The 17,727-nt window shown below is 46.1% G+C and overlaps 2 protein-coding genes across 3 annotated transcripts in view; one reads left to right on the top strand and one right to left on the bottom strand.

Moving 5' to 3' along the window:
• Nucleotides 1–1,742, top strand: part of LRIG1 (leucine rich repeats and immunoglobulin like domains 1) — a 114,844-nt gene extending 113,102 nt beyond the window's left edge. Inside the window, exon 19 of the mRNA XM_049640857.1 lies at nt 62–1,742. Within this exon, the coding sequence (XP_049496814.1) occupies nt 62–321 (260 nt within the window). The 3' untranslated portion in view covers nt 322–1,742. The remainder of the gene's footprint in view (nt 1–61) is intronic.
• A 349-nt stretch (nt 1,743–2,091) lies between these two features.
• SLC25A26 (solute carrier family 25 member 26) overlaps nt 2,092–17,727 on the bottom strand; it is a 137,966-nt gene continuing 122,330 nt past the window's right edge. For both annotated transcript variants that reach the window (XM_049640858.1, XM_049640859.1), the window contains 4 exons: nt 14,176–14,245; nt 8,147–8,211; nt 7,068–7,141; nt 2,092–2,900 (listed from right to left, as the gene is read on the bottom strand). In XM_049640858.1, the coding sequence (XP_049496815.1) occupies nt 2,783–2,900; nt 7,068–7,141; nt 8,147–8,211; nt 14,176–14,245 (327 nt within the window). In that variant the 3' untranslated portion in view covers nt 2,092–2,782. The remainder of the gene's footprint in view (nt 2,901–7,067; nt 7,142–8,146; nt 8,212–14,175; nt 14,246–17,727) is intronic.

Below are 17,727 nucleotides of genomic sequence, written 5' to 3'. Positions count from 1 at the left end.
TGGGTGGGGGCAGGGCAGCAGCCAGACTGGAGGCTCTGACGCGTCCTCTCCTTTCTCACAGGGGCCTCTTCTTGGACTTTAGCAAGGTTGTGTGAGTCAGACTCCGTGGACCTCCAGCCTCCCTTGACATTAACTCCAGGCAGTCCTGAGCTCACAGAAGCCTCCTCAGGCTGTCACAACATCCCCGGCGAAGGCCAGCACTTGCTTCTTTACAATGGACACCTCCCCAAAGCATGTGACTCCAGTCCCGAGTACCCACCACTGACAGGACAGCCACCCGGGAAACGGGGCGTGCCCCTGCTCTTTGCACCGAAAATCTAGGCTTTGTCTACCTCAGATCTTGTGTCCGTCTCTACAGGAAAGAGGTAGGAGAGGCTGTGAGGAAGCTTGGGTTCAAGCGTCACTGATGTGTACATAGGTTTTAAACTTCCATGTGGAGTATCCGTAGTTTAAAGGACTTGCAGCCACAGCACAGAACTGCCAGAGGCTGTTGTGTACAAAACAGAAAAGTATTTGATACCATTGTACATAAGAGTTTTCAGAGATTTCATATATATTATATATCTTTTGCAGAGGCTATTTTAATCTTTAGTGCATGGTTAACAAAGAAATCATACAATTTTGACAATATTATTTTTCCTATCAGGTTGCTGTTTAATTTGGGGAGGGGGGATGGTTCTGGTGCCTTAATGCATGGATGGAATTTCTAGAAGCTAAAAACCACATTTGCTCCCAGGAGTTTCTGGTGGGTGGGAAGGATGGAAAGTCCTTGGATTCGTATTGCACTTCACAGGACAGACCCCCTAGCCTGCTTTCCCGCCACAGCCGTCATCTGCGTGGGAATGAACTTCCTGTCAGTATTGCTCCTGTGTGGAGGCTGTTGGAGCTCACCCCCCCTGCAGAGTCCCGAGACGCCTGCGTCACGTACCTTTGCCATATGTGCTTTTTTCTTGTAAGTTCCTTGCCAAGCAGAAGGGGGGTGAACCCACCACAAGCGTTTGTTCCAAACAACTGAGCACCGCCTTTCTTCCTTCCGTGAGAAAAGCAAATGTGGTGGTTGTATCACTCGATTGTCATTTGAGGCTTTTTAATAAGATAGAGGCTGCTGGTGTTGGTACCTGTGGATTTTTTCAATAGTGCCGTTTTAGTTCTGCCAATATCCTTAATACTGTGTTGACCGCGGGGGAGGAAAAGGATCGAGTCCTTACTTTCAGGGCTAGCTTCTCTCTACTGAGGATCCGGGGCATGTCTGTCCACACCCTTCCCTCCCATAGCCGACCCGGGCTGGGACTGTACGAGGTTAGGCCCCGCACCTGGGTATACTTGCACTTTTGAGACCCGAAGCTAACCATCTTGTGAGTGCCAATGTGTAGTTCAGGAAAACTGACATTGAAACAAGGTCCTTAAGATCTCGGAAAGCAAGTTCCTTTAGCGAAAAAGCTGAAGGGAGAGATTGACAAAAGGGTTGTTAAATTTCACTGTCTGATGTCATCACTGTTGCAAAAGGTAAGCACATTTAGAATTGTGTTCTCAACCGTCAACTGATTCATGTTACTTCCACAAAATATGTGAATTTGCTGCTTCTGAGAGGCAATGTGAAAGAGGAAGTATTACTTTTATGTACAAAGTTATTTATTTATAGAAATTTTGGTACAGTGTACATTGAAAAACATGTAAAATATTGAAGTGTCTAACAAACGGTGTTGCAGTGTCTTTAATAAAGGTTCATTTATAAACGTTCATTGGGTGGCTGGGGTCATTTGTCTAGTGACATTGTAAGCAGTATGTTCCATTCCAGAAACTCACAAACCAAATGCACTTATTCTGCCTTTAATTATCTTTTTTTTTTTTTCCCCAGAAAGGGGGAAATTTTTTTATGCAAAGCAAAATCCTATACGTTAGCCCCAGGGAGGATACACCACCACTAGATTCCTGAGATTTCTCTCTGAATTTTTCTAACACCTGGAGCTTATTAGTCAAGCTCTGAAATGGTGACCTCCCCTTCTAACTGCAGACAATAAACCTTCCCGATTAGGAACGAAGAAACCCTGCTCTGTTCCCCAGCCAGCCCAGGCCCCTGGCGGGGGGGGGGGGGGGGTCTCACGAGGAGCAGGGGTGGGGCTCAGCACCCTCCTCGGATGCACCGGGCCCACCTCGTCCCTGGAGCTGCAACTACCGGCTTGCTTTCACACACACCACGCTGGCCGGTGGATCCTTCTCTGTAAAATAATACAACTGTGTGTTTTCGGGGGAAATCTGAGGGTAATTAAGAGCAGCAGCCCAGTTGCCTAATAGAATGCCGGCTATGCACCTGCAGTTCATGCTTTTTAAACAAAGCTCTAAGCTCTCACAACAGAGAGAAACCCACCCACGTGCACTTCTCGTGAGTCTCCTTCCTGTTCCCAGTCTAGCCATCCTTTCGGAAGGAGAACCCTCTCTGCCTTCCGCTGCGTCCACTGGCAGGTGGCAGGAAACGCAAGATCAGATACAGATCAAATGACGGCTCTGAGCAGCCTGGACTCGGCATCACCAAACTTATTTATTAACGGGTTCTGAGAAAATGGTCGCAAGTACCGCTGTGGACACGGTCCTCTTGGCGCTCTGGCAGGCAGTCGGCGTTCCAGCCAGCCTGGAGCAGGCAAGACATCCTCAAGGTCCTATCCTCACACACAGGGGCGTGGTGCGGGCAGTTCAGATGGGCGAGCAGCTGCTTGCCGGAAGGGAGCCCGTGCGCACAGCAGCCCCCTTTCTGGACAGAGGTGCATGTGGGGCCGTCCTGGATTCAGGGGCTCCCTCTGCCAAGTTCCAATAACAAGCTGCGGGTTTGGTCATAAGCACCAAGAAAGATGAAGCCTCCCAGACTGATGGCTGCCGTTCGAGGGAAGACACCTGCAAATAATCTAGGGAAGGGAAAAAGCAGGAAAGATTTTTTTTTAAATTGGTGTGTGTTAGGTTAAATTCCAACACCCACAGCTTGCTCAACTCAACACACCATGATCATTAAACCCCACACAGCACTTAAAACGTGTGCTTTTTCCTTTCAGAATGGCACTAAATTACATTCCCAAGTAGACTTGTTGAAGTCTGGGCCCAGCTGTTTGCTGGCTAACATGGCTCAGTACCAAACAGCTTATTTGGGAGCCTCACAATTAGGTCCAGTAATTAGCCAAGAAACAAGAACTCTGTCCCCACAGCAGTCCTGCGGAAAACTTCCAGACTGGCTCTTTGAGAGATGGAGGAACAGACTTTTGTAAAGGAGTCCAAGGCCTGACTCCTCGGGTGGGCACGGCCAGCCACAGCGATGGAAGGCGGGCTCGGGTGTTGGAGATCTTCCCCACGACTCTGCCCGCCCCCCTCCCAGTGACTCAGTTGCATTTGGTCCTTAGAGGCCCACGGATGTGACACCAGAACAGGGAGGCCCATCTCCATGGAGTCCCTATTTGTCTTTTCCTCTGAGGAAGGACAAGAAAGGTGAACGGGCTAGGCAGAGTGCACGTCCCCCAGGTTCTGTCCCCACGCACACGAGGCCAGTCGGTGGCACGACTTTGGAACAAAGAAAGGCCAAGTCAAAGAATGTTACTGGGGTGCAAACTGGAGTTCACTCTTTAAGAGCCATCCTGTAGCTGTGCCCAGGTAACTGTTCAGAGGTGTGCATCTTGGCATTGCTGGTACCAGAGAAACTGCAGACCCCCGCTGGTTACACAAATTCTGGTGCCATGTCCACACGGGGGGGACACTACGCAGCCGGTAAAAATGAGGTAGGCCCCGGGATCCACGACTGAAAATCCAACAGGTTCTGACAGAAGTCCCAAAGCTGTGTGTGTCATCTGATTCTGCAGCAGGGATGGGCCCTAAACTCTCTCCGGAGGGCAGGAGTAGAGGAGACAACCCCTATCTTTCTCGAATGACAGTCTTCTTACCAAAAGCATTTACTTTTGTAAGCAGAAAAAATCAAAACTAGTGGACTTCTAGTGAGAAGACTTTGGCTCAGGCCCAGGTCAGGGCCCAAACATAAAGGTCAGGCTATGTGAAAAGGACATAAACTTTTAAACAGGAAAAAGTGTCCGCAATGGTGGACAATGGTGACTGGCCAAGACGGTGGACAGGAGACAAAGCCCCCACCGCCTGGTTTCTGCACACCTGCTGGGAGAGGTCAGCTGGCCTGCCCTCTGAATGGCGTGCTTAGCACTTCTGAGGAAAATGGGACTGAGCATTAGGGGGCCCTTACTTTTGTTAGCTGAGTAAGGATTTAAATCATGAAGTAAAATCCCACAGATGAAATGAGAACCTCTTCTCTAAAAGTAACCATGAAAACCATACAAGGAAAAAAGTTGTCTGCCTCAGCATGATGCAGATCGTTCTTGCAGAAGGTGGTAGGTGAAGACAAAACTCCTCCATTACCACACGGAGGCCACTGGGACCTTGTGGCCCCAAACAGGGATTACTCTGGCGCCCCGCCTACAAAGAGAAGGGTGCCGGGAGGGAGGTCAGCAGAAGCTGAGATATGAGACCACTTAGGCCACGATATCCTCCCTCACGATCTGACTTCTGAAACCCGTGTCTTGGTGCAGCTTTTGCTGCTAATGAACTCAGCTGCTTCTGGCAAGAGGCAGATGGAAGCAGTTTATGGTCTCACCAGATGACAATTGAATCCATTAACATAATTATAGCCTTAAAGCCGAGTAATTTGTACAGTGAGCGCCCCAACCAGACGAGGAGGCAGAGACTTGAGTGGAGTGCGGCTGTGTTCTGGGGACCACAGATCAAACGAGGTAACAAACGTACTGGGCAGAGCATGGGGCTCGGAGGGGGTGCACACGGGGCAGCAGCAGTTAAGACATAAAGGGCACAGTCAGGAAACACAAAAAGCCGGCTGCTTAACAGGACGAGTAGGAATGAACGATGTGGCACAAACGGGCGTCCCGTCTACTTTCCGGCTGTTGGACTGAATGAGCATGTGGTGTTTTTATTTTGGAGAAACCAGTTTGCCCTAGAGCCTATATTCCAAGTCTGTGCCAGAACACAGCCTTGCCCTGTGTGAATCGACACAGAGATCAAAAAGCACCCCCACTTCACCCTGAGAGGCGAGCAGGGCCTCACGGCCGCCAGGGAAGCTACCTGCCAGGATCCAGAACACTCAGGAACGCAGCAGGTGTGTTCAGAGGCAGCAGGAAGGGCCCGCAGGGCTGTGTCGGAGCCGGACAGAAGAGGCAGGCCGAGACCCCGTCGGAGCTGAGGACGCCCAGGGCCGCTGGGAGGGCAGCCGCCCACGTGGGCAGGGATTTGCTTTGTTTGCTTTCAGCTAAAATCTTTTGTCTAATTATTCGTTGCCTTTTATCATCTTACTAGGAAGCTAATAAAACTATCACTTCTTAAATGACGAGCGTGGCTGCTTGAAACGGGCTGCCAAGGACCACAGTGTGTATGCTAATGAGAGCCCAAGGCTTAAGAAGTAAGCAGAATTCCCAATTACCTTTCCAGGGCCCCGGAAAGGAAGGCTCGTGACACCCATCCTCTGCCGGAATTCTGGCGCTGCCGGGTCACATGACAGCAAATAGACACCAGCACTGGGACAGGGAGGGATTCGTTTCAGTCATCTGCTCAAGGGAGCTCCTGCCTCTCAGGCTCCCGGTGGCCAGGGTTTTGCCGACCACACCACACCCACATGTCACCACTTTCTCAAGAAAGTCGGACGCACCTGCAGCTCGATACCAACTCCACAGAGCAGAGGTGTGACCAGCGGTTGCCACAGAATCCAGTGTGAGCCACACGGGAAACAAAGCGGGGCAGTGAAATCGAGCACTGTGACTTTAGATTCAACAGAGCCATTGCGAGCACCATCTCTGTGTGGCTCACAACTACCTGGAACCCTGAGAATCTTTCACCCGCTAACTGAAAGGCTGCTCCAGAGCTTTCTCCTCCCACGCCACTTGGGTGCCTGCGTGAGATGTGTGTCGGGACCGGCGTGTCTGCGCCGCGAGCAATCGCGTTCTCCCCTCCTCACGCCACGTTAGCTGTAAACGGCCGGCCTGTGGCGCACAAGCCACCACCGCTCTGCCATGCCCTTGGTCACACTCAAGCGTTCCTTTCTGGTAAACCCAGTCCTCCTCTCAGAACCCGGAAGTCTGTCAGGCAACCAGCATCGGTCCCTCAGGGCCGCCGCATACAAAAAAACACCCAACAGGACCTACTTTTGCAACTAACGGTTGGAAATTTTGAAGAGAATGGGGCCGTTCTGCAAAAACCTTACCTGGGGCCTGACCTATGTGCCCCACGTTCCCCAACTATCAACTAGCCGAAAGAAAAGCCTGTCAAATGCACATAACACGGCGATCCAATCGAGTCACCCACACGGCACTGGCACTACGATGAGGAGGTGGCGCTGCCACAGATGGGCTGTCCCCACCGGCCACACCCTGTCAACAGGCTCACTCCTGGCCCTGCAAGAGGCGGCTGCAAGCTGTGCTCTCTCAGGAAAACCCCTCGTAGGTCATTCCAAAGAGAACATGGTAATTTCACAGACTGTACGGATCCCAACGTTTAGACATGTTTACAGACTGCAAAAGCAAGGTGAAAGCAAGCTTTGCAAGGGAAGCATCTTAGGACGTGATGCTTGCAGGATGAGGCGCTGAGGGGAAAAGAGAGAGGGTTGCAAGTGACGAGCCACACACTGGGGCACTGAAAGTAATTTGTGACTGACGGCAGCTAAAAGTAGCCCCAACCCCAACTGCTTTCTTCTAAATGTTACGCTGGCTCACGTGCATTCCTGCATCACCTAACTGAGCCCGTCTGCTCAGAGCTGCAGCCCAGAACCGAGAGGGGGCCGAGCCTGCCGAGGCGCTCCAGTATCAAGAAAGCCAAGGCCGCCAATCACTTGCTAGATGCCGCATCGACTCAAGGGCGCACTGTCATCTCACTCAGGCACCATCAAACGGGTTTTGTGCAATGTGAACAGAGACCCAACCAGGACGGGCAGAAGGACGCAAAGCAGTTCCTACTCAGGCTAAAAGGAGGAAGAGCTGGGAAGAGACGCAGGAAGGCAGTCGAACATTCCATCTTGCACTTACCCCGCCAGCCCCTGTGTCCGCCAGACCCCGTGCAGGGCAGAGAGCACATTCCCACTAGCGGTGCTGGAACCAACCTGCACGACAGGACAACAGACAGGCCATTATCGTATGAAATCCCCCAAATGATGTCCTCAGATGCCTGGCCCCCAACCAGTGTCTTCTAGGACAGTTTGAAGTAGACTGGGGAGCTTCTTTGCAATCAGGACTCCAGGACCTCACCAGACCAGAAGCCCCTCCATTCAAGCCCACAGGTAGGCACTGACTGACAGGAAGCTGCATTTCTAGGTTGGAGCCAGGCCTCATCTAGATAACTCACCAACAACTGTTTGACAGGAAAAAGACAGAAAGCAACAGTAACTGATCTGAGAAGAGAGGGGAGTATCAGTATAAGTGGCCCAATTATGAACTTATCGGAGCAGCTAATGATCACATTTAACGAAGAGTACTAGCAAGTTCAATTTAAAACAGGAGCGATACTCAGGTTTGGCCTTGTCAACCTCCATATTAGATTTCCGCCCTTATGGCTGCACTTTGCCCTAAGGGTATGTGTGCCTCTTTCTTTTCTATTGTTTGGCCCCAGATAGGTTATGTGCATGGCATTCCATGAACCTCGGTCCAGACTCTTTCTAACAATGTTTCTTTTCAATGAAAACTTTTCAAACAATTCTGACAACTGTCCTGATTCAGACGGTTAAGGCCAAGCATCATCTGAGTTCAGAGCCTCTAGCTTACCTGCGGCATTGGCGTGAAGCCAGTCAACTCTGGGAGCCTCAGGTCTGTCGCCCATAAAAACAGAGGTCACTGGAAAGCAGTATTACCAGGCAGAGGCCCAGCTCTGATGCTTCTCACAGAACATCAGTGAGAATGTTTTCCTAAAGGTCAAAAGCTGTGGCGACACCGGTCATAGTGACGACTACGGACACTGTGCTGTCAACGTCAGTCATTCGTGCCTCGGCAGGGCAGCGTAAGGCTGCTGTTCTAGATCAGCGTTACCCTGCTCTTGGCCACTTATATACACGTGAGCCCTGGTGCTGATACACACAAACATCTGCTGTGTCTACGTTACATTTTCCACTCACCTTTGCCAACATGATCCTTGTTTTTGCCACATCCAGAGGCGTGGTGACCACAGCTGCAAATCCACCTGTGCGTATAAAAATACCCGGCACGCAAAGGAGGTATTGTTAACTGTGTTACGTGGATGGCAGAACTTGTACTTTCTAATCCCTCGAAGCTCTGCCCAAATCACTTCCTTGTCACTGTGTCCACCTGACTGATTCCAGAAGAGGATGCACGCGTGCAAACTGCACACGCTCCACTGCTTTTGCAGTGACGCTGAACCACATGTAAGAGAGGTGACAGGAGAACGCTCTACACGCTCAGGGATAAAAACAAAAACAAGGCCCCGTAATTCACCCTGCTCGTGGGTGCAGCAGCAGACCTACGTGTGCACACGGTTGTGTGCCTGTGTTCACACACCCGCCGTCAGTATGAGAGGCTCGCTGCTCGCTGCGCTTCTCATGGGGCCCCCACCTTCTACGGAACACTCTTGTTTAATGGGACTCCGAAACGCCTCTATCTTTTCTGGTCTCAGACAAAATGGGCAAACAGAGGTATGCAGATTGCTGTAGGGACTCTCGGTACTAATGGCTAAATTCCTCTGAGTTATAAGAGTAAAGCTTTCTGTGTCTCCAGGCTTCAGATAATGGGCCAAGCAGAGTAACGACATTTCTAGCCCTTTCTGCATCCTGTCAGTCGGTGCTGATTCAACAGGCAATCCTCCCACGGCTTCCTTCCCACCTTCTCTTCCATGGAATACCACGACTGTCAAACTGATTATTTTAATATCCATACCTGTGGACAGAGGAATTGGAGGATTTTTTTTTAAACAGAAACCACAGTATATGATGTCGATATTTTATTAAGAGAAATACAAAGATGTATTTTAAACCTGAAGAGGCCCTAAGGAGACAGAAGTAATAAACACAAAAGGGTTTTCTAAAGATTCAGCTTGCGTGAGCTAGGCGAACAGAGCACATGCATGAAGGATGCTCCAGAAATAGCACCTCCCCCTCTGAATTTTGTGGCATGGGGACAATTGTGAAGGTCATTTGATCTCTGCCAAATATCTTTCTAAACATGTTGCTGAAATAGGACCCTCACGGAACCTCCTTCCTTTGGTAGCATGTATTAGGACAATGACTTTTTGAAAGATGTATCCATTTGTGCTTTTACGTTCCGTATTTGATTATCCACAAAGGACACATATCTGAGGACTGAATATTACCAATTACATGAATATTAGAGTCCCCTTTTGCTGTAGCCACTTCTGTGTTACAAACAGGTGAAACACTTTTTTCCAGATTGAAAAGCTGCCTGAAATTTAGGTAGTACTTTATTAAACTTCAGGCGAACTGTACTGTCCAAACCCCCCACCCCAAATCGACTTTGTTTCCCTCTCTGGCTGCAAGAGTTAGCAGGGCCCAGTCTGAAAGACTCTTTCAGAGTCAGAAAGACCAAGCCTTAAACTAAATCCCTACTCTACTAGCGGACTGGCCTTAGGGACCGCACTTACTCTCTAGGTCAAGCACCGTAGGAGACAGGTACTTCTGTCACTGCGACCTCCCGCTATGGGTGGGGAAACTGAAGCTCAGAGAGGTTCTAGAACTCACAGAAGGTTTTACTTAGTGGAGAGCTAAGACCTGAACTTTACTGACTCCAGAATGTGGGCTCACAGCCACTGGGTGCGCTGGTGGCCTCGGTTTGCTCGTCTCTAAGACACAGACAGCAGCAGGATCTAGGACTACATGGGTCTGTGCGAAGTGTCTGGGACAGTGCCTGGTGCACACCAGAGCTCAAAGGAACTGGCTAGGAACTGGGTCTTTTCCGCATGGGAAGAGATAATCTGCGATTTTCCTTCATGTCTCTAGCCCCCCCACACACAGCAGACACTCACAAACGCTTGCTGGGTACCCTGGACAAGGGTCTTATAAACCCAAGATTCCAACCCGTCCTCTGCAAGAGAGGAGGGAGGGGAAGCTCGGAGCCAGTATTTGTGCTTACTCTGTACCTGGCATGCTGGGCCTGTACCAGGTATGGCCACTAATTATTCTGTTTCATTTGCATGGGTCTTACTGTCCCATTTTACAGACAGCTTGCTCAGGGCCACACAGTAGTATGGAGCTGGCACTCAAAGTCACGTGCATCTCAGCTCCACAAGTAGGGCTCTTTCACTATGTAATCAGTCTCATGTGTGGTAAGACACTAAATCGCATCCGAGTGTTAAAACTCTGAAGTGCATACACCATTATCCTATTTGAAAATGTTCACAAAGTTTCCTAAACCAACTTCCAAGACCTAAAAGTTGGCAAGGACCTCGCCCGCCCCGTCTGACGACTCAAGCTCCCGAGTCACTTACGCTGAAAACTCCTTGCCTTCTAGTAAATGCAGGTACTCTGCGTCAAGCTCGTCTTGGCTGTGAGAAGGTCCCTGCCCCCCGACTTTGGGTGCTTGGTGACATACTCTCAGAGACTGCTGCTTGATAAGGTAATACGAAGAGAAGTCAAAGACAAAAACCAATATGCTTGAATGGGTCCTAATTTTACAGCCATGATGGTAGATGTATTTTATGCAAATTATTAAGAAACCAATTTTAATGTCTTCAGATGTCAATGACTGCTGTGATACACAGCCCTCACAATATTTCTTATGAGGCTGCAAAGAAGGCCCTGTGAAGATCGCGTAATGGGATGACGGGTCACAACAGGGAGGGCACTGGGGACCTATGCTTTTAGTTAAAATGTAGTTATTTTCTACATTTTACTTAAGGGAACTATAAACTGCTGGTAATAAAATACAAGGAACATGCTAACATATTAGACAGGAAATAATTACTTGGTGCAGCACATCACGCATGAAACCATTTTCTGCGGGCTCCACTAGAGTTAGACTTTTACAGGATGTCGGGCTAACTGCTTTCAGGCACCAGGTTCGGGGGAAACGGGACGTTTACAGTGAAATGACATGTCGTGTGTCCTTGAACAACTGCAGATTCTTTACCACTCTGGACAAAGGGGCCACCTTCCTCACAACAAGCTGTGAAAGCGGTGGTGGGGACAGGACTGCGCGGGGCCGCCATGCGCCGTCCCTTCCCGGCCGGCCTCCCATCTCCTGATGAGGCTCACAGCAAGAACAGCACGTCCACGCACCTCCTTTGCATATGCTCTCCAAACAAGTGGCCAGACACGGAGGGCTTCGACAACAACAGAAGGGTGTTTCTGTTTAAAGCTGGCGTCATGCCTTCCCATGTCTTACCCAGACAAATCCTTCACCCTATTCTGGGATTTCAAGCCATGGGAAGCTCTCTCTTTCCTTCCCTCCAACCCTGTCTTTCAGTCTCACTCCTTCTCTCTTAGAAAATGTAAGTAGATGTTAATTATGAGAAACTGACCAAAGAACACTAGATTATCAAAGGGCGTATCACTAGAGTAGCAAATGTCATAATTAGTTAGACTGAATTATGGCTGTATGTTTAGAAGTTAACTTGAAGGGAGGAAGTTGGCAAAGTCCTTTTTTTTCCCCTCGTTTAACCCCTGACCACAAGCCAAGGGAATTTCTGGCATGACAAGCCATCAACACCTCCAATCTCAAGGGACATTTTTGGATATTTGTGCCAAGTAGTTTATACAACAAGCACGGGCACAGAAGAGCGCCAAACATGGGCCAGAGTGGTTCATCCGTGATGATTTAACCAGTTTAAAACCAGAAACGTGCCCAAGGAGGAGTAATCTAATTTCTGACTTACAGGCAAGTCTCACATCACTGCCTTTGTGGCCGCTTGAGGCTGGGGAGTCTGAGCGCGCAGGCCTGCAAGGGGCGGCCCCGGGCGACCAGGCGTTAATTCATTCCTCTGTGGTGTGCAATGCACCGTGTCACAACAGACTCCCACGGGGGATCGCTTCTTCACAAGTTACGGTACTTTTTAAATGATGTTTATCTTTCACAAAGTTTTTAAAATAGTAACTGTATCTGTCACAGCACACCAACTGAAATTTCAAAACAAAAGAGATATAAACAAAAATACACTCATTTTACCTTCTGGGAAGAAACGCACGTGGATCTACCCTCGGTGGATTTTTGCAGAACCTGACAAACTCCTTCACTTACAGAACCTCAGCAGAAGAAATAAGGCAACTGAATTGGAGGAGTTTTTAAATCCACATGCTATTAGAGATAATTATGTATAGAAACTCTATCAACATACTATTCTCTCAATGCAGTGGTGAATAGGAATCGATGTGATGACAGCTTTTCATTTTCTGGGTATTGGGTGTTTCTACTGCAGTAGAAATAATACCTCTCATCAATCAGCTCGGTGCCATAGATCACGAGTACTAATACCCACGTGATCTCACCTAGCCCTGCCATAATCCCCCGCTAAGGCCGGGAGGGGCGCGTCTGTAACAGGAAGGGAACTGGGGGCAGAGCTGAGACCTGACAATTCTCTTAAGTCCAGCAAGCTGGCCCACACCAGGTATGTTGCTCTGGCCAAGTCCCTTCCCTGCTTCACACTGAAGCGTCCATCAGTCACTGGAGCACAGGACTGCTGGGCCACACTCCGCTGGGGAGCCCCCAGACTGAAAGGGCCCGGCCGAAAGGATCCTACCGCACAGCGGATGGCTGATAACTAGTTCTGCCCTCCCCGCTTCTGACTAATCTAACTGCTTAGCACTCATTACAAAGCATTATTTGGAAAAAGGCATTGTAGTGAATGTAAATTTCCTTACTAGAAACAGTGCATTTGTAAGCAAATCTTTGAATGAGCTACTTCAGAAATGGGACCGGAGAATATACCCTTCTTACTTTAACACGTGGAGGTTTTATGGAAGTGCTAAATTTAAGAAGTGCCCTTCCTTATCCAGGATGACCAAAGTTCCATAATGCTTACTTTGTCCCCTGGAGGCAGTCAAAAAAAACCCCACACATTTCACTTAAGGACTGGGGAGTAAAGACTCTTGACCTCCAGAAAGTGAATCAAGACCACCTAGTCATTTAACACAGCTAATGACGAAGGGTCATGTGGAAACAATTACCCATCATAATCCATTTGAGGCGGTTTCATGTCTAGAGGTAAGATTCTTATTTTTGATTATCAATTCTACACGCCAAATGGGTCCAATTATTAATAAAGAATCCTATGAAATACATGCTGTTTTCCTAATCACCACAACCAAAACCCAACCCAACAACCATTAAACAAATGGCAAAAGAATCATTTCCTAATAAAGCTGACATCCTAAAACTACTTATCTCTTTACTGGCTACACATCAAAACTAGCAGTTTACGTTTTCTGGCGCATCTCCACTTTGCTTTATTTCAACCGTAATTCTAATTCACCTTTACGTGCAACAGCAAGATGACTTCTTAGACTGCTAAGCCTATCACTTCTTGAATTTTGTAAAGCACCCGAGTCCTCATTACAGCCTCACTGGAAAATTCACATGACTTAGTGATGGATAACACACTATTATTGCACACTGTCACTTTGCTCTTGGTTTAATGCCTGGAAAATGGCCAGATGTTTAGATCTCCGTATTTTCTCCACAGAGCAGGTGAGCCTTCGGTAAGTTTGCTGAGCAGCCTCGGCCCTCCTGACACTAGTTAATCTGTGGTGCTGTCAAACATGTCACACGAACCGTGAATCATTGCCTTCTGCAGGAATCACTGAAACCCCCAAAGCACTGCTCAAGGCAGACAGCTGCACACTTAGCCCTGCACCCACGGCAAGTCTCCTCCCAGAGAGGACTTTATAAATCATCTTTGAGATAATCCAAGGGCCTGAGTGAAGGCTTTAATAAAGATAAAAAGAGAAAGAAAAATTTGTCAAAAACAAATTGGTTGTCTTTCAAGCAGACACCTTTTTAGCAGGGTTTGTCCCCCCCCCCCCCCCCCACCGCCCTGAAGTCACTCTCTTTTCTCAAACAACTAGTGGAACTCTCTTCATCTAAACAATCTGGAATTTCTAAAGAATGTTGTTTTTGCATAGTTAATATTTTCACATTTTTCTCCCCCCTTTGGTCTTTCCCAGTATAATATAATCCCTTGCACCTGCAAAAGCTCCACAGACTGCTGACTGCCAACAATCCACCACGTGATCCTGCCTCCAGGACCAGAGGGCCTGTGTTTAAGAAGAAAGAAAAAGACAAGTTATTAAATATTTGAATTTATCGGACCCTCCCGTGGGTTAGCTCTGGGGATGGGAACTTAAGTGAGAAGCTATTTTGGTGACATTCCTTACTGATGACATAAGCGATTTTCCCAAGGACTTAACTGCATTCTAAAAAAAAAAAAAAAAAGTCAAAGAAAAAGGGTGACAGCTACACTCGAGTGCTCAAAGGAAACAATTTTCAGGAAATGTGCATGATCTACACACATTTGTGTATACGAGTACAAATAAAAATAAAGATAGATCTCTAAGACAAGGTAACATTTTAAGTATTTCCCCTCTGATTCTAAACATATAAATAACATAATTCACAAATGAGTCCACAGCAGTGTCTGTCTGCCATATTCCTCCGGGTTTTTTTCTGTCTTTATCCATATTGCCCATGTCTGAAGGATGTGAATTCTGTTACTTATGCAGGGATTTTAAATTCGTCAAAACATTTTTTGCACTTTTCATGAAATAAATTGAAGATTATACAAATAAACACTCATTCCAAGTTTCAAACTAGGCAAAATGATGGCGGAGACATGGTGCCTTGCTCACCAAGAGCTGATGATCCAGTAGAGACAAGATGCAGTCACATCGGATGGAGAACACACATCGGACGAATCAGGCACTGGTCTCGTCTCTGGACATGTGTTAATACTCCTCACAACAACCTTAACAGTTGGGCCCTGTTACTTACTACCCGCCTTTTACTTAGGCTTTCTAATAGCACAGCCTGCATTCTGTTCTTTCTTTTTGCTTTTGTTTTACTTTACTGAGTTTTAAGTAGGTATCCAACAAGCTACACGTATTTACAGTATGCAACTTTTCTTTCTCTGACACGCACATGCGCGCACACACACACTGCCATAATTAGATAGTGAATATGTCCATCACCCCCAAAAGCTTTCTCTGCCATTCCTCTTTCCTGACTTTCCTCACCATACACAATGTGATGTCGTTCTAGATTAGTTTGCTTTTTCTAGAATTTTATGTAAAGGTAATTGGACATTCATTTTTTTTTAACCTGGATTCTTATCTTCAGAATTTTTGTAAGATTCATCCATGTTATTGTGTATATCAATACTTCGTTCCTGTTTAACTCCTAAATAATATTGCGTTATATAGCTACAATAGGTTTCTACTTACTGAAGCACACTTGGGATTTTTGCAACTGTTAGCTGTTATAAATAAAGCCATTATGATGGCTAAAATAAAAGCCATACATTTATCTGTATGGCTCTATACAGACACATGCCTTCATTTCTCTTGGGGAAATACCTAGAGGTACAATAGCTGGATGTCATTCTAAGAATATGTGTAACATGTTAAGAAACTACAAAATCACTTTCCAAGTTGCTTGTACCATTTTACATTCTGACCAGTTCCAATTTCTCCACATCCTTACCCACAGTATTACTGGTACTTTAGAATTTTAACCATTCTAATAGGTGTGTAGTAGTATGTCCCTGTAGTCTTAATTCATATTTTCCCAATGACTAATGATGTTGAGCTTCTTTTCATGTACATTTATGCCACCCCTCAATCTCCTTTAGTGAAGTGTCTGTTCAAATGTTTTGCACATTTTCAGTGAATTGTCTGGGTTTTTTAATTACTGAGTTTTGAGAGTTCTTTATACATTCCAGATAAAAGTCATTTGCAAATATTTTCTCCTAGACCTAGATCACGCTTTGGTGACACATACAAGAAATCTTTGTCTAACTCAGGCCACAAAGATACTTCACCTATGTTTCTCCTAGAAATGTTTGGTCTTTAGGTTTTACTTTTAGATCTACCATTCATTTTGAGTTAGTTTTTATGTATGCTGCAAGGTAAGGATTCAGGTTCCTTTGTTATGTTTTTAACCTATGAGTATTTAATTGTTCCAGCAAGAAGACCATCCTTTCTCCAATTAACCAATTTCCCACTTTTTTCAAAAATCTGTTGTCCATTTATGTGTGAGTCTACTTCTAGACTGTATTCTGCTCCAATCTATAGATCTATTTTAACACCAACTGGATACTACCTTTACTACTACAGGTGTTCAGTAAATCTTGAGATCATGGAATACTTTCCAGTATTGTTCTTTTTCAAAATTGTTCTTATTATTCCAGGTTCTTTACATTTCCATATGAATTTGAGAATCAGCTTATCAATTTCTACAAAACAGTCTGCCGAGATTTGGACCTGAATTGCATTAAATATACAGATCATTTTGGAGAATGGAGGTATTGGTAAAAGTGAGTTTCTGACCCATAAATATTTATGGCATATCTCTCCATTTACTTACATCTCCATTATTTTCTCTCAAAAGTGTTTTTATAATTTTCAGTATATATGTTTTGGACTTGTATTTTGAGGTTTATCCCCAAGTATCCGTAAGTATTTCATATTTTGACACTCTTGTAAATGGTACTGCCTTAGGAACTTCAGCTTCTGATTGCTGCTAATATGGAGAAATATAATTGATTTTATGTAGTACTGCCACCTTGCTAAATTTATCCGTTCTAATAGCTTCTCTGTAGATTTCCTCAAATTTTCTACATCCATTATTGTATCATCTGTGAATAAACATAATTTCACTTCTTCTTTCCAATATGGATTACTGCCTTCTATTTCTTTTTCTTGCCTTAATGCACTGGGTAGGACCTCTAACCTACTGGTATGCAATTCAGTAATGATGACAAATATTAGAAAAAAGATTTCTTGAATATATTTATTAAAATAACTACAATAATATAAATGACCAAGTGATGGTGGCATGACATTTTTAGAGACAATCAAATATATCACAATTGAAAGAAAAACACCAAAGTTGGTACTAATTTCCTACTCTCAATATTTCCCCAGTGATGTTATATCTAGAATATTGAGAAGGCTGCTACAGAAATGGGGAAGATGCCATATAAATAAATAAAGACATATATGGCCCTATTTGGTCAATTTCAACAATTTTTATGTGTGATTTATGCTCTTTTTCTTTTATGCTCTGGATCCCTTTCATTCAGTAATCCCCCACCCCTACCAACCATCCAGCTGTTCACCGTACCTATGAATATATATATGTTTTTTAGACTCCACATGAAAGAGATCATACATACAAGGATGCCTGGGTGGCTCAGTCACTTATGCATCTGACTTTGGCTGAGGTCATGATCTCGCAGTTTGTGAATTCAAGCCCCACATTGGGGTCTCTGTGGACAGCTCAGAGCCTGGAGCCTGCTTCAGATTCTGTCTCTCCCTCTCTCTCTGCCCCTCCCCTGCTCACACACTCACTCACTCTCTCTCTCTCTCTCTCTCTCAAAAATAAACATTAAAAAGAGACAGAGAGAGATCATGCAGTATTTGTCTTTCTCATATTTATTTCACTTAGCATACTTCCCTGAAGGTCCATACATGCTGTCACAAATGGCAAGATTTCATACTTTTTGATGGCTGAATGATACTCC

Source organism: Panthera uncia, chromosome A2 (assembly GCF_023721935.1).
Source record: "Panthera uncia isolate 11264 chromosome A2, Puncia_PCG_1.0, whole genome shotgun sequence".
Lineage (NCBI taxonomy): Eukaryota > Metazoa > Chordata > Mammalia > Carnivora > Felidae > Panthera > Panthera uncia.
This window is presented reverse-complemented; position numbering and strand designations above follow the sequence as displayed.